The sequence below is a fragment of the Microcaecilia unicolor genome, chromosome 1 (genome assembly GCF_901765095.1).
Source record: "Microcaecilia unicolor chromosome 1, aMicUni1.1, whole genome shotgun sequence".
Taxonomy (NCBI): domain Eukaryota; kingdom Metazoa; phylum Chordata; class Amphibia; order Gymnophiona; family Siphonopidae; genus Microcaecilia; species Microcaecilia unicolor.
Window position 1 is genome coordinate 117,082,760 of NC_044031.1, and position 17,015 is coordinate 117,099,774.

A 17,015-nucleotide genomic window follows, 5' to 3' on the forward strand; every position below is an offset into this window, starting at 1 on the left:
TAATCATAATGAATGATGTAGGAATATGGCCTGCTGCAATGTTTGTAATCACTGGGCTTTTGAATAATATCTGAGCAATGCAGGACCTCAGCAGTCACGAAGGTAGTGTGCCGCAGAGCACAAAACTCATTTGAAACATTTCCTCACAAAATGCCATTTTGACTCCATTGCAAACCCACTGAAACTTTTCGATTATGTTTGGTCATATAGACAGCAATTAGGGGATAATTCTATAAAATAGGCATTAACATGTACATGCCTATTATGTACGGAGTTTAAAAAACAAGCAAATCACCACAAAACTTTCAGGAAAAGTTCAATTTATTCACCACAAAAATCTTAAAACATTAAATAGTTAAAAGCCCGACACGGCCGCTTTTCGCCCTCTAAAAGGGGTGTGACAGGGGCTTGAAGTCACATCCCAGTGGTGTTGTCTAAACTATATATATATATATATATATATATATATATATATATATATATATATATATATATATATATATATATATATATATCTTCAAGCAAGCTTACCCAAACGACCCGACCTAAACTTACTACCCACCCGCACAACTCCTGCTTTGATGATGATTATATCTTAGACCATGTCTTCCAAGCTCCTTCATGCTCATCATCAAAAAGGCCTCAAATAGGAACACCCTCTGTTCCAATAAGAGAGAGAAAGGTGGCTATTTACTTCTGTAAACTGACCTGGAAGCTCTGATTCAGTTCTCATTTGCGGCTCAGCATTAACCCAGGTGCAGTGTGGAACTAGCCATGTTGAAATGTTCATTTTTCTACCAAGCTAAATGTTGGGCTACAGTAAATAAGGACCTGGCTACATACATAGGTGTCATGGCTAGTCTAAAAAACCCCCCACAAAAACAAAGAAAAGAGCACCACAGGTGTTGAGCATTGACCCAATGCTGCCCTAAACTTTTGCTGCCCAAATGATCAAATAGTTCATTTATCCAAGATTTGTCATCTAACTATGACAGATTTATTTCAGAGTGACTATACTTAATATGTAACTGCTGCTAATTGAATGGAGAAGAAATGCCACTGAAAGTGAAGCAATTTGGACCAGATTCTATACATCACGCCTAAACATTTGGCACCGAAATGAAATTTGCCTAAGTGCATTCTAAAAAGTGTTCCTTAATTTAGGCATACTTTATAGAATAAACCTAAAATTTTCACATGGTTAATAGAATATGCCGAGTGCCTGTCCTTATGACTAAATTTAGACACGGGAAGTTACACCAAGTAAAACCTGGTGTAAATGCTGACACCTAAATTAGGTGTGGACCGGGTGTATTCTATAACAATGTGCATGGATTTTAAAAACACTTATGATTTGCCTATTCCATGCCATGGCCACACCTTCTTTTCAACTATGTGACTTAGAATTTACATGCAGCACATTATAGAATATGCCTAGAGAGTTCTGTGCTTAAATTCTAATCAGTGCCAATTAGTGTCAGTGTCAATAATTGCTTGCTAATTGGCAATTATCAAAGCTGATTGATTTGTTAACCAATTAGATTATGTGTATTGTTATGGAATATGCTTTGATTTCTGCATGATATATAAAATCCAATGTCAATATATATATATATATATATATATATATATATATATATATATATATAGTAATTGCTAGCTACCATTACAAATGAAAACATCACAAAACTTGTATACAGTAGATCTATCAGCATTAACATCAGTCCAAGACTGCATTTATTATTCCATTACTGTGTAACAATATAGCACTAAAACTGATACTTCATGGAAAGCAGGTTCAAATTGTACTATTTATTTCTAAAAGATCATTATAATACCAATATTTAGGAGTACACGATATTGCACCAGTCAAGCTATAAAAATTAAAACTGACCAAGAATCAGATCAGACCAAAGTCCTGCACATGGAGTCAAAGCCTCACCAGCTTAAAAAGGATCAAAATTACTAAAGAAACAATTCTCCACATCCTCAAAGACCACATTCTGCTTTACTAAAATAAATATTCTAGCAAAGGCACAAAACTGTACAGACCTTTACAGAAGCATGGCCTATAACGCTCAACACTGTATTCTCCTATGGTCATTTTGTTACCAGTCTATATTTCAGTGTACGCAGCCAATTTAACCAAATTCTGCAAAAATAAAATAAATACTGAAAACATACCTGCCGGACAAAACTATTAGAAGTAGTGTCAGATGATGTGCTGCCATCAGACCCTTTAAATCTGTTTTTTCTTCTAGCCCCCTTTCCATAAGCCTGAAAAGAAAGAAGAGTATTACAATCAGTCTACATAACAAGTTGCAGTACACTGTCACACACATGCGCAGAAATGCTTGTCCTAATAAAAAGAAAACTGGAACCTGAATCAAACATTTGGGCGTATGTTTACTAAGGTATGTTAGCGTTTCTAATGCGCCCTTAAATTTAAAGCCCATTAAACACTAACACGCCTATACATTTCTATGGGAGTGTTAGCGTTTAACGCGTGTTAAAAATGCTAACGTGCCTATAGCGCACCTTAGTAAACGTAGGTGATGGCATAACGGTTATAGATGAGGTCTGGAAATGGGGTTATCCTATGTAGAGGCAATGACTTGTAACCCTGTGGTGTGCCTGTCGCTCTTGACTGAATGATTCTTTCCTGTCTTTTTGTAGCGTTCTTTTTTCAGTTTTTAATTATTGATTTTTACTATAAACTGTTGCGAACTTTTGTTAGAAGTGATAGTATATTAAGGGGGTCTTTTAAAAAAGGTGCGCTCTCGTTTTTGGCGCACGCTAAATGTTAGAGATGCCCATAGGAATGCATAGGCGTCCCTAACGTTTAGCGAACGCCTATTTTTAGTGCACGCTAAAAACATGAGCGCGCCTTAGTAAAAGACCCCCTAAATTTGCTAATAAACATAAACCACACAGATAAGACAGAAATTAGAGATAAATATGCTCAAAGAAGTCCCTTAGTGGGATATTATGCCATGCAGCAGTCTAAGAAATCAGGCAGCAAGAATGGACTTTAGATAGATAGGGAGAATACCATCTACTCCCATACTGCCCCTGCCAAGTGAACCAAAGTTGCAACCAGTAAAATCAGTCTGTAGGCTGGTTTTTTCATTGCAACAGAGAACAAATCGGAGAAAATTTTTCTTCACCCAACGTATAATTAAACTCTGGAATTCGTTGCCGGAGAAAGTGGTGAAGGCGGTTAGCTTAGCAGAGTTTAAAAAGGGGTTGGACGGTTTCCTAAAGGACAAGTCCATAAACCACTACTAAATGGACTTGGGAAAAATCCACAATTCCAGGAATAACATGTATAGAATGTTTGTACATTTGGGAAGCTTGCCAGGTGCCCTTGGCCTGGATTGGCCGCTGTCGTGGACAGGATGCTGTGCTCGATTGACCCTTGGTCTTTTCCCAGTATGGCATTACTTATGTACTTATGTAACAAAACTTATTTGCTGTGTCTTTTGATTGAAATCAAAGTTACTATCAGGCTTATTTTCTCGAAAGAGAAGGACACCCAACTTTTGACACAAATCGGAAGATGGGCGTCCTTCTCACAGGGTCACCCAAATCGGCATAATTGAAAGCCGATTTTGGGCATCCCCAACTGCTTTCTGTCGTGGGGATGACCAAAGTTCATGGAAGCGTGTCGGAGGCGTAGCAAACGTGGGACTTGGGTGTGCCTAACACTTGGGCGTCCTCGACCCATAATGGAAAAAAAAGGGTGTCCCTGACGAGCACTTGGATGACTTTACCTGGTCCTGTTTTTCTTACGACCAAGCCACAAAAAGGTGCCCGAACTGACCAGATGACCACCGGCGAGAATCGGGGATCACCTCCCCTTACTCCCCTAGTGGTCACTAACCCCCTTCTTTTGTGCCAGCCTCAAATGCCATACTCAGGTCCATCACAGCAGTATGCAGGTCCCTGGAGCAGTTTAAGTGGGTGTAGTGCACTTCAGGCAGGTGGACCCAGGCCCATCAGCCCCCCTACCTGTTACACTTGTGGTGGTAAATGTGAGCCCTCCAAAACCCTGCAGAAACCCACTGTACCCACATCTAGGTGTCCCCTTCACCCGTAAGGGCTATGGTAGTGATGTACAGTGGTAGGTAGTGGGTTTTGGACAGTGGTGTGCTGGAGCCGGCTCGCACCGGCTCGCAAGAGCCGCTTGTTAAATTTTGACAGCTCTTGCGAGCTGGTTGTTGTTGGGGGCGAGCCGGCTCCATTGCGGAAGGTAAGCATGGCAGGAGGGCGCCATCACAGGCCATGCTTACCTCCCCTGCCGCTCCGAAGCATATCCAACCATGTCCTTCGCCCCCCCCTCCCCTCCCGCTCCCCTCCGTCTTTTTTTAATTACCTCCGTCGAAGCGCGTGCCATTTAAAGCCCTGCTGCGTGCTGGCCATCTCCAGGCTTCCCCTGCTTGCTTCGGATGATGTTCGTGCCTTAGTCCCGCCTTCACGAAAAAAGGAAATGATGTCAGAATGAAGGCGGGACTAAGGCACGAACATCATCCGAAGCAAGCAGGGGAAGCCTGGAGATGGCCAGCACGCAGCAGGGCTTTAAATGGTGCACGCTTCGACAGAGGTAATTAAAAAAAGACGGAGGGGAGCGGGAGGGGAGGGTGGGGGCGAAGGACATCATTGGACATGCTTCGGAGTGGCAGGGGAGGGAGGAGAATCACTGAATGGGTAGAGGGGGGCAGGGGAGAGACTTGCTGAGCATGGGTGGGTAGAGGGGGCAGGGGAGAGGCTTGCTGAGCATGGGTGGGTAGAGGGGGGCAGGGGAGAGACTTGCTGGGCATGGATGGGTAGAGGGGGCAGGGGAGAGAAGAGAATTGCTGGGTATGGATGGATAGAGAGGGGCAGGGGAGAGAGGAGAGTTTCAGGACATGGATGGAGGGAAGAGCAAGAGAAATTCTGGACATGGATGGAGGGGGGAGAAGGGAGAGAGAAGAAATGCTGGACATGGAGGGAAGATAGAGGAAGGAGATTAGATGAGGGAAAAGGAAGTGAGGAGAGAAACTGCACATGGATGGAGAAAATAGGCAGAAGCTGGATCCACTGTACAGTCAAGTATGCGGAGGACCAGAAATGAAGAAGAAAGGAGGAAAGAAAAGAAATAAATGGAAAGGAAGCCCTGGAAACGGAGTCAAGGGAACCGATAGAGAGCAGCAGAATCAGATACTGGACCAGCATGATCAGAGAAACAAAGTCACCAGACAACAAAGGTAGAAAAAAATAATATTTTCATTATAGTGTTTGGAATATGTCCACTTTGAGAATCAGGTGCTGAACGTTAAAAGTTTATATTTATTTACTTATTTATGGCATTTTTAATTTTTTTTAATTTATCATTTTACTTAATTACATTCACATTTATCACGTAAATGTAAGGAAAAACAGAAATTAATATAAGGAAAAAGAAAAAACATTTTCTCTCAACAATATATATAATTGTCCACAATTGGAGGATCCAAGATCAGGAAAACAATCTCAAAGAAAATAAGAAAAACACCAAGTGGTTAATCTTACAAATTCATATTTTCTGAGGGAGGAAGGTTAATTGCAGCCGGTACAGTAGTAACTAAAGGAAGTTGCTGCAGAGGGTTCTTCATCTGTTCTTTTAACTCCACAAACTCTTGTAATTTCTTGGGTTCAACAAATAAGTAATAAGGAAATAAAACACTTACAAGGGAATCGCTCTAGGAAGGTCCCACCTAGGGCAATGATTCCTGGCTTAAAAGCCAAGAGTTCACACCTCCTAGTCTATGATTCCCTTGATATATCAGGAAATATATTTATCTTTGAACCCAAAAAACTATCAGCCATGTATCGGAAATACAATTTCAAAACATTGTTCCTATCTAAATCAAAGGCAAAAGTCACTAGTAATATAACTCTATATATAGGGTATTTTAGGAAAATTTATCATTCTCAAGTTATTTTTCCTTAATTGGTTCTCCAGAAGTTCCACTTTTTTACAAGAAACATGACTGTCCTTTATTACCAGATTAACTGATTTTCGTAGAGAAACCATTTCCGTAATCAAAGTCTCTATTTTTATATCTTGGACTTCCACTTTGTTAGATAAGTATTGATATAATCACATATTTATTCCTGAAAAGTTTTTGACATCTGAAGAAGAGAATTATTCACACTCTGCAGCACTTCCCATAGTGCGTCCATTATGACATTTTTTGGCTTCACCAGGTCCAATTTCTCCACAGAAACCACTCCAGATATCTTCGGGGGGAAGAGCTTACTCTCCAATCCCCCAGTTGGTTTATTATCCGGAGTCAATGCTGCGCCAGGACCTCCTCGGATCATGTGAGAATCCTAACCCACTTCGGGCGTTTCCACTGTTGACCTCCATAGCGAAGCGTTACTGTTTCCGGGTCTTGGAGAAGTCATGCCAACAGGGGGACTCAAAGTCACTCCCTCTCCACTGAGATTCGGCGATAAAGCCTTGCTGTTCCCCGAAGCAGGAACCGATATCCCCGACGTTATGACCCTGAATCTCTCCAAAGTAGACTGAGAAGTGGTGGGAACCCCAGCCGTGTTCGAGGAGGGCAACACCACGGCTTTGCATTTTTTCTTCCCCATTCTCTGGGGAGCGCGCCTACTTCTTCAAATATTCTGGTATAAAACGGGAACTCAACTAACGTACGTCCTCCTTCAACGCCATCTTGGATCCTCCAGCTTGGGACACTCTTTGTCTGGTTTCTCCTCAGAGGCCTGTCTGATATGGGTAACCCTTCAGCATAGCCCTCTAAGTCATTGAAACACGGAAGCCCCTCCACCACTTACAAGGTGGTGTCCCTTCGGAGGGGTTATTTATGGCATTTTATCCCATATTAAACATGAATTAGATTGGAACCTGGGATCATTTAATTTTTTTTTCCTGGAGAGAGTAATGTGTTGGCTGCCCCCCCCCCCCCGGGGTATAGCCAGCTCTGCAATTTTGTGGGGGGGCGCAGAGGTGGGTGGGGGCGCAGTGGTGGAGGGGGGGCGCCGAGGTGGACCAGGGAGAGAGCCTGTTGTTAAAAATTTACCAGCACACCACTGGTTTTGGGGGGGGGGGGGTTTGGGGGGCTCAGCACACAAGATAAGGGAGCTATGTTCCTGGGAACAATTTCTGAAGTCTACTGTAGTGCCCCCTAGGGTGCCCGGTTGGTGTTCTGGCATGTCAGGGGGACCAGTGCACTACGAATGCTGGCTCCTCCCACGACCAAAGGGCTTGGATTTGGTCGTTTCTGAGATGGGCGTCCTTGGTTTCCATTATCGCCAAAAATCAGAAACGACCAAGTCTAGAGACGACCACTTCTAAGGACAAACTAAATGTCAAGATTTGGGCGTCCCCGACCGTTTTATCGAAACGAAAGATGGACGTCCTTCTTGTTTCGATAATATGTGTTTCCACGCTCCTCCACTGGGATGTTTTGCGAGGACGTCCTCAGCAAAACTTGGGCGTCCCTTTCAATTATGCCCCGCCACCTGTCATTGTAGTGCAGTTGCCTAGCTGATTTTAAAGTCCTTTTTGTTTTCAGTCCTAATTTTTTCCCTCATCTACTCTGCAGCTCACATGTGCCATCTATTCAAAAGGTAGCAGTAGACTTTGAATATTTATTATTTATAGTGGACCACCATTCACAATAAGAAGTCACATCAAAACAATTTACATAATTCCAGTGAAGCCTAGACAATACAAATTAAACTCAGCACTTAAATTAACAAAAAACATCAATCCAAAACTAGGAAAGAATGCAAACAGAGCCATAGGGGAGTGGGAAGACAGGTTGCATATCAACAATTATTAATGACATAATGTAGATTAAGCATTTCAGGTCCGTAACTCAGGTTAAAAAGACAGCGCCTTTAATGTAGTCTCTCCAAAATGACTAGTTTCATGTTTTTCACACAGTTATAAATTCTAAATGCTTTTGTTCAGATCCTTTTTTTTTTTTTTTTGCTTCAAAATCTGTGCAGTGCATTCATTAAACACACAGAGGATAATTTCAGAAAGGCTTTCTGGGGAAATCCTATAAATGGCACCGAAACTTGGACACCGAAAGAATATGGCGCTATTCTATAAAGGGTGCGCGCTTTATACAGAACAGCACTTAGGCATGAATCTCACGCCTAATTTTTGGGGTACTAGACTTATGACTGCTGAAACCAGGTATAAATGCTGGCATCCAAGTTAGTAATGCTTAGGCCAAATTCCGTAATTGTGTGCGCAAATCTTTGAAAAGCCTCTGGCACGCCCATGGCCATACCTCCTGCGCAGAACACCCTTTGCAGAATACTAGTTTAGTGCAGATCTTCCCAGCACCTAATTTTGGGTGCCATTTATAGAGTTCTCCCCAAGTATTTTCCCCGGGATTCTATATATCGCGCCTTAATTTCCGTGTAGAAATTGAAGCTTATTCTATAGCAATGCATGTAACTTAATTGTTAAGCTAATCAGTGCTGTTAATTGGATGTTAACAAGCAATTATCAGCATTGTCATTAATTCAGATGTACTAAAACAACTCGCTAAGCGTATTCTGTAATGTGGTGCACGTAAATTTTAAGTCATATAGTTGGAAAGGGGGCATGGCCATGGGTGGGGCATGTGTGTTTCTAAACTCTATGTACACTGTTATAGAATACACCCACTCTGCACCTAATTTAGGCTGGTTATGGTTATGGTTTATTTCAATTTCCTATACCGCCATAACTAACTAGCAGCTTTCAGCGGTTTACAATAAAACAAAATTAGCACAAATTTAAGAAGAGCAAAGGAGCTACAAAATTTATACACGTGCTTAACATGTGGGAAAATGCAGTACCACAGGGTGCACTCAGGCATTCCACAGTAGTTTTGGCATCTGCGAAAGCTTCCCATGTGCTTAAAAACACTTTGTATTTTTCAGTGCTAAGGGCGTGTTAGGAGGGCCAAGAGTAGGATTAAATGGTTAGGGCAGCTACATTACTGCATGCCAACCATAGCCACCGAGGAGGGGGCAGGGGGGACAAAATTCCCTGGGCCCGGGCCTCCAAGGGGGGCCCAGCGCTGCAGTCCCACCCGCCCTCCGTCGTCGACCGTCTGCCCCTGCATTGAAATTGCAGTCTCACCTCCGTGAAAGCAGCGCTGCAAGTAGCAGAACGCCTCCCTTCGGCCCTCCTTCCCTCCCTGTGTACCGCCCTTGTCTGACGTAACTTCCGCGAGGGCAGGACACAAGGAGGGAAGGAGGGCCGAAGGGAGGCGTTCTGCTGCCTGCAGTGCTGCTCTCACGGAGGTGAGACTGCAATTTCAATGCAGGGGGCCCGGCCTGGTGGTGGACAAAGGGGGGGAGCAGCGGCGGCGACCGCGGAGGGAGGAGGGGGAGCAGTGGCTGCGGCGACCTCGGGGGTGGAGGGGGGAGCGGCGGCGGCGGCGACCTCGGGGGTGAGGCAGCAGGGGCGGGACCCCGGAGGCGGCCTTGCCCCGGGCCTGGCCCAGTCTCTCAGTGGCCCCAATGTCAACCAATTAGCGTATGGTTAGCGCGCGAGTCCTTTCCACTCAGTAAACAGGTGGCAGTAAGGGCTTATGTGCTAATGGTCACGTGCTAATGGGGAAACTAGCACATGACCATTAATACAGAAAATGAAAAATCCACCATTTTACAGCCATGCTAAAGTGGCCTCAGCGTGCAGGGAAACCTACACGCTAGTCATAGCGCTGGCCACTTTGAGGTGACAGTCTCACCCTAGTTTATATTTTCAAGGGTTCTTTTTAAAAACCAGGCCATTAAATTGATTTTTATTGCTGCTGAGCTATCAGTCAAATGGCAGTCAGTGATAAAAGCAGGGGCAGTGATGCAGTTTTTATTTTAGATTTCCCGGTCAGGCTGAGGCTCCTGTACTGCAACTGGTGAAACAAGGTGATGTGAAAATAAATGGTTTCTTCATCTTGGGCTCCTATTCTGTCACTTAAAAAAAAAAAAAGGTTTTGAGAGCTGTTTACATATTTTAAAGCAATATGGTGGATTTTTTCCTTTTATACAGTTTTAGGTTCTGTTTTTTAGGTGATTTAGTATATGATGGGCCACGGGAGACCTGTCACATTAGGTCCCTCAGGAACCCTTTTACCAAAGCTTAGTTTGTGCTAATAGACATTAGCGTGTGCTACGTGCCACATGGCCCATATATACAGTGGTGGAAATAAGTATTTGATCCCTTGCTGATTTTGTAAGTTTGCCCACTGACAAAGACATGAGCAGCCCATAATTGAAGGGTAGGTTATTAGTAACAGTGAGAGATAGCACATCACAAATTAAATCCGGAAAATCACATTGTGGAAAGTATATGAATTTATTTGCATTCTGCAGAGGGAAATAAGTATTTAATCCCTCTGGCAAACAAGACCTAATACTTGGTGGCAAAACCCTTGTTGGCAAGCACAGCGGTCAGACGTCTTCTGTAGTTGATGATGAGGTTTGCACACATGTCAGGAGGAATTTTGGTCCACTCCTCTTTGCAGATCATCTCTAAATCATTAAGAGTTCTGGGCTGTCGCTTGGCAACTCGCAGCTTCAGCTCCCTCCATAAGTTTTCAATGGGATTAAGGTCTGGTGACTGGCTAGGCCACTCCATGACCCTAATGTGCTTCTTCCTGAGCCACTCCTTTGTTGCCTTGGCTGTATGTTTTGGGTCATTGTCGTGCTGGAAGACCCAGCCACGACCCATTTTTAAGGCCCTGGCGGAGGGAAGGAGGTTGTCACTCAGAATTGTACGGTACATGGCCCCATCCATTCTCCCATTGATGCGGTGAAGTAGTCCTGTGCCCTTAGCAGAGAAACACCCCCAAAACATAACATTTCCACCTCCATGCTTGACAGTGGGGACGGTGTTCTTTGGGTCATAGGCAGCATTTCTCTTCCTCCAAACACGGCGAGTTGAGTTCATGCCAAAGAGCTCAATTTTTGTCTCATCTGACCACAGCACCTTCTCCCAATCACTCTCGGCATCATCCAGGTGTTCACTGGCAAACTTCAGACGGGCTGTCACATGTGCCTTCTGGAGCAGGGGGACCTTGCGGGCACTGCAGGATTGCAATCCGTTATGTCGTAATGTGTTACCAATGGTTTTCGTGGTGACAGTGGTCCCAGCTGCCTTGAGATCATTGACAAGTTCCCCCCTTGTAGTTGTAGGCTGATTTCTAACCTTCCTCATGATCAAGGATACCCCACGAGGTGAGATTTTGCGTGGAGCCCCAGATCTTTGTCGATTGACAGTCATTTTGTACTTCTTCCATTTTCTTACTATGGCACCAACAGTTGTCTCCTTCTCGCCCAGCGTCTTACTGATGGTTTTGTAGCCCATTCCAGCCTTGTGCAGGTGTATGATCTTGTCCCTGACATCCTTAGACAGCTCCTTGCTCTTGGCCATTTTGTAGAGGTTAGAGTCTGACTGATTCACTGAGTCTGTGGACAGGTGTCTTTCATACAGGTGACCATTGCCGACAGCTGTCTGTCATGCAGGTAACGAGTTGATTTGGAGCATCTACCTGGTCTGTAGGGGCCAGATCTCTTACTGGTTGGTGGGGGATCAAATACTTATTTCCCTCTGCAGAATGCAAATAAATTCATATACTTTCCACAATGTGATTTTCCGGATTTAATTTGTGATGTGCTATCTCTCACTGTTACCAATAACCTACCCTTCAATTATGGGCTGCTCATGTCTTTGTCAGTGGGCAAACTTACAAAATCAGCAAGGGATCAAATACTTATTTCCACCACTGTATATAAAATAGGATATGCAGCATTTATAGCCCCTTTTAGAAAGTGGCAGTAAGCCCCAGTGCATACCATTTCCCATACTAAGGAAAAATCAACCCGTAGTTTTTAGTGTTACCGCCAGGTTAGTGTGAGAGCCCTTACCACCACCTCAGTGGATGGCGGTAACACTGCTCCCCCTACATGGCCACATGGAAAGTGTAATCTTATCGCACGGCCATTCCTTTTCTCAGCCTTTTTACCCGCTGCAGTAAAAAAAGGCCTCAACGCGCAGCAAAAAGGGCGATTACTGCTAGCGCAGGGCCCCTTTTACTGCAGCTTAGTAAAAGGACCCCATAGAGAGGCATTTTTGACACATCGAAAAAAAAATGTCCATCTCACAGCCATTTTCCAAAATAAAATGTCCAAATTATGAACACCAAAAAAAAATAGGGACACAGATGTCTGTCTGGCAGCATTTGTAAGAAAATGGCGACACAGACAATCCTGCAGAGCAGAGGGGCAGCCTAGTGGTCAGTGCAATGGACTTTAATCCAGGTCACCGAGGTTCATATTCCACTGCAACTCTGTTATTTTAAATGGTGAGCCCTCCAGAGTCAGGGAAATACCTACTGCACCTGAATGTGCACCACCTCAATAGCCCTCAAGCTTGCAGGTATCTCATATTTAGGTACAGTAGGAATCTCCCTGTTTCTGGAGGGCTCAGAATTTAAAGGTAAAGAGAGAGCTGAAGTGGGATTTAAACCTGAGTCCCTTGGTTTACAGTTCACTGCACTGACCACTAGGCTACCCTTCAGACCTGCGTGCTGTTGTGTTCAGAATGCCCAGAATACCTGATATTTGTCATGGAGCCTAGTTTCCCTTTCAATGGTGAGGGAAGGGGACAGATAATAGGGGATTAAGGAGGGGTCATACCTTAATTCTTTCAGTGATCAGCTACTCAATCAGAGCACCTATTTCTAGCAAGAATGTCCTTCTTTTTTTTTACTTGGAAATTTCTTCACGTGTTGGGCATTCTAAATTTAGATCTTCTCTAGTCCCACCCTAAACACGCCCCCCCTGCTATTTGTTTAAACTGCAGTGTAGGTTGTCTAAATTCTGCCTTTCGAAAATCACAATTTGGATATTTTTGGTAGATGGAAGTTTTGGGACATTTTGAGATGTCCAACTGCTTGGAAAATGAGCACCATAGTGTGTATTTGCAAGACTATAAAACAGGGGTGTAGCATGGGTAGGACACGGGGGGGGGGGGGGGGTCCCCACTTATGTGTGGAACTTACAGAATACTACAGGTATATATATGTATGTGGGTGCATTTTCTGTGGTTTATGTTCCATTTGCAGGCTATTTTACAGACACAGAAGCGACAACGTTGTTTTAATAAATTAGATATCTTTTGTGGGGCTATTTTGATTTTCAACCTGCGTGACCTCCATATGTCTGCTCATGAAAGCCAAATATCTGACATTCGCGTCGGAGCAGGTGCAAAGTTTTTAGTATACATGATAATTATGTATGACTGTTGGAATGAGTGCCTATGTTATTGTCCTCAGTATGAAAGTTTTGTCTGTTCTCTCCTGTCATACAATGGATTTCCTAGTTTAAACTAATTTGTGTGTTATTGTACCATTTTTGACTTGTAAACCGTTCCAGCTTGCTATGCAATAAGTGATAGTATAGTAAACAAATAAAGATAAACGATCTCAGGGGCCCTTTTACTAAAGGGTTGGCGTGCAGCACAAGCATGATGCCTGCCAATCCGGAACTACCGCCAGGCTACCGCAGGAGCCCAGGGTTGCCAGATGGGAAAAATTTTCCCCACCCAAAATCAGCTCTAAACCCGCCCAAAACCCACCCAATGTTAAACCCCGCCTCCAACATCAACCCTGCCTCCAACATCATCGACCCCGCCCCTGACATCACCTCTGATGTCATTAACCCCGCCCCAATGTCAACCCCGCCCCGGAAAAGCTTCTATTGGACTAAATTGGACCAATAGAAGCCCTGGAAAAAGTGCCCAAACCCACACAGCTGCAGCGAAAAAGAAGACCAATTTCCCGCAGCCCGCAGCCTTCAAAGATTTCCCACATCCTCACTTAAAAACCAGCCCAATTGGGTCGGAAACCGACCCATCTGGCTACTTTGCAGGAGCCTGGTGGTAGTTACCACCCCCAGCATGTGCCATTTCTGGTGCTACAAAAATATTTCTATTTCTGTAGCGCCATTTGCTTACTCGCAGGTTAGCGGGAGCCCTTACTGCCAATGGATGGTAATAAGTGCTCTCCACAAAATGGCTGTGCGGCAAGTGGTTCACTTACCCCGCACGGCCATTTCTTTTCCAACAAAAAAGACAGCCTTTTACCTACTGTAGTAAAAGGTGGCCTCAGTAAGTGTTAAAAACACACACTGACCCTAGCGTAGGCCGCCTTTTACAGCAGCTTAGTAAAAGGGCCCTTCAGTTAATAATAAGCATTATAAAACCCACAATGTACAAATAAAATCAGGTGGTTTTACTATCTGTTCTAGATGGCATTTTGACTTTACAATGTTTAACTTTTTCATATAATTTGTAAAACTCAGACACAGACAGAGAAGGAGAATCCCTTTTTGGCCTTTTGCCTGAGATTAAAAAATTGTGGAGGTCAGCCATCTTCTACACAAAAACACTGGCAGGCACCATAGTACAATAGCCACTACCAAAGTAGGAATATTAACGTGGTTATTTTAGAAGCTATATTCAAGTTTTCAGCATCTGAAAACCAGCATTTAGATATCCATATTGCATGGATGTCCAAATCCTGATTTTATAAAGCCAGGATGTCTAATCTGTTACATGTTTATATGGCAAGGGGGAGTGATCTGGGCATGTTTTGGATGGAATTAGGGAGGGGCCAAATTGTATAAGAGGAAGAGATGTCCATGTTCAAAAACTGAACGTCCATATTTAGACCAGGAACTTGGCACATCCGGTTACAGAAAGGTGCTCTGATTGAGTAGTTCTCCACTGAATGGAAAAAGGGAAGTCACATTAGGTTAAGGGTGCTCAAATCCAGTTCTCGAGGGTCACAACCCAGCCTGGTCTTCAGGATTTCCACAATGAATATATATGAGATCTATTTGCATGCAATGGAAGCAGTGAATACAAATAGATGATATGTATATTCATGGTGGAGATCCTGAAAACCAGGCTGGGTTTGGGACCTCAAGGACGGACTTTAGGATCCTTGCAGTACGTATTTTGCTGTCTCTGGAAGGCTCACAATTAAAACAAGCAAACAAACAAAAATGAAAGAGAGCAGCACTAGGACTTGAATCAGCAACATCAGGTTCTCTGGCCTGGTTGTCAGCAGGCTGCTTTAACCATTAGGTTACTCCTCCATGTGGATGGTTATCTACCAATTTTATAACATGGACATTCTTCAACTGCCACACAGATGTACTTATCCCTTGTTTTGTCCTGTTTATAGAGGACATCTCAGTTTATATAATGGAAGTTTGTGCTGGATGTAGCCAGAACTTGGACGTCCATCTCTCATATATTTTAGAACAGGTTGTAAGTTAGCAGATTCTGTTCTAAAATAGATGCGAAATGGACATCCATATCTAATGTATAGACTTGAGTATCCATAGTCTGAGCTGGACATCCTTTCTAAAATTCTGCTCTAATCCTCTAGTATAAATAAAGCTGTCTTTAATGTGTTGACTCTATTTTACAATTGCATTTTTAGAATGGTGAATTCATGGAACAGCCTCTCAGTGGAAAGGAAGGAGATGAAAACAGTATCTGAATTCAAGAGGGCTTGGGACAAGTGCATAGGATCCTTAAGGGAGTGATAGGGAGAATAGATGGCACGGTTGGGCAGACTGGGTAGGCCATTTGTTCTTTATCTGCCTACATTCTTCTCTTGTTTCTGTGTTTAACATGCACAATAGCTGCATGAACCTCTCATTGGGGAAATATTTCACTGTGCTCACATAAAAACTCACTGCAAAGGTACATTAAGGGTGGAATTTTAAAAATAAGGTGCCAACATTTAGGCACCAGGAACATGCATCTCTGACCAGAATACCGGCATATATGTGGACATCTCTCTATATAAAAGGCAACACCAACGTTCTATGAAGCTTCCAGCCGGAAGTGTGAAGGGGGAGAGATATCCGGTTTCCCCATGAGTGTCTGCCCCACCCTCGCTCTCTCTCTAACACAAACAGTGAAGGAAAACAGCAAAGCAGGAAATCAAATCGTTCTCTCTGTAACAATGAAGGACTCAGAGGGGGGAGGGGAGAGAGGGCAGGGACACACACACTCCCACATGCACACAGAAGAAAACCTTGCTAGCCCCCGTTTCATTTGCATCAGAAACGGGGCTTTTTTTACTAGTATGCATATAAGTATCAATATTCCAGGTACATGCTATTCTATAAAATGGTGCCTCAATGCAACAGTAGTTTAAAGATGGGTGTATTGATGGCTGGAGTCTGGACAGAGCATGGGCAGGGCATACAATTACACAAGCAAATTATAGAATACTTTAATTTAAATGTGCATTTTTTTAGCAATCCAGGTGTGAGCATATACTAGCTCTATGGCTCGTGTAAGTAGTCACGCTTAAAATACACACACATATTCTCGAAAGCAGGGGTTCTCAACCCAGTACTCGGGACACACCCAGCCAGTCAGGTTTTCAGGATATTCACAATGAATATGCATGAGATTGATTTGCATACAATGGAGGTAAAGCATGCAAATCTGTCTCATGCGTATTCATTGTGGGTACCCTGAAAACCTGACTGGCTGGATGTGTCATAAGGACTGGCTTCAGAACCCCTGCTCTAAAGGAAAGTATGTACCTATCTTTCTTGTCTCCTCTACTTAACCATCACCTCCTTTGCATTGCTGCTTTAAGGTTCAGATTTTATAAAAATACAGAGTGCAACCAACCTATCAAGCTGGCACTGATGAAAGATGTTTCACCCATTTTGATTTGATGGGGGAGGGGGATCACTGCTTTCCCATCTTTCACAACAAATAGAATAGGAGATTTATGGCATACATCCCTGTGTCAGGTCATTAGTAACCAGAAAAACAGCAAGGCAAAATTGCATCATACCTTCAACAAGACTAAAATGCTTTCTTCTTTGTTATTAAGAAAGGGAAAATGCTCTGCTATGCTAACACCCTTGTTTATTTCAGGTGTTCCATCTCCTGTTGATAGAATATGAATTATGTAGTT

General features: G+C 43.4%; 1 protein-coding gene across 1 annotated transcript in view; it reads right to left on the bottom strand.

Annotated features, from left to right (window-relative positions):
- CACNB2 (calcium voltage-gated channel auxiliary subunit beta 2) overlaps positions 1–17,015 on the bottom strand; it is a 765,511-nt gene that overhangs the window by 734,044 nt on the left and 14,452 nt on the right. The window contains exon 2 of the mRNA XM_030199481.1: positions 2,185–2,277. Coding sequence (XP_030055341.1) covers positions 2,185–2,277 — 93 coding nt within the window. The remainder of the gene's footprint in view (positions 1–2,184; positions 2,278–17,015) is intronic.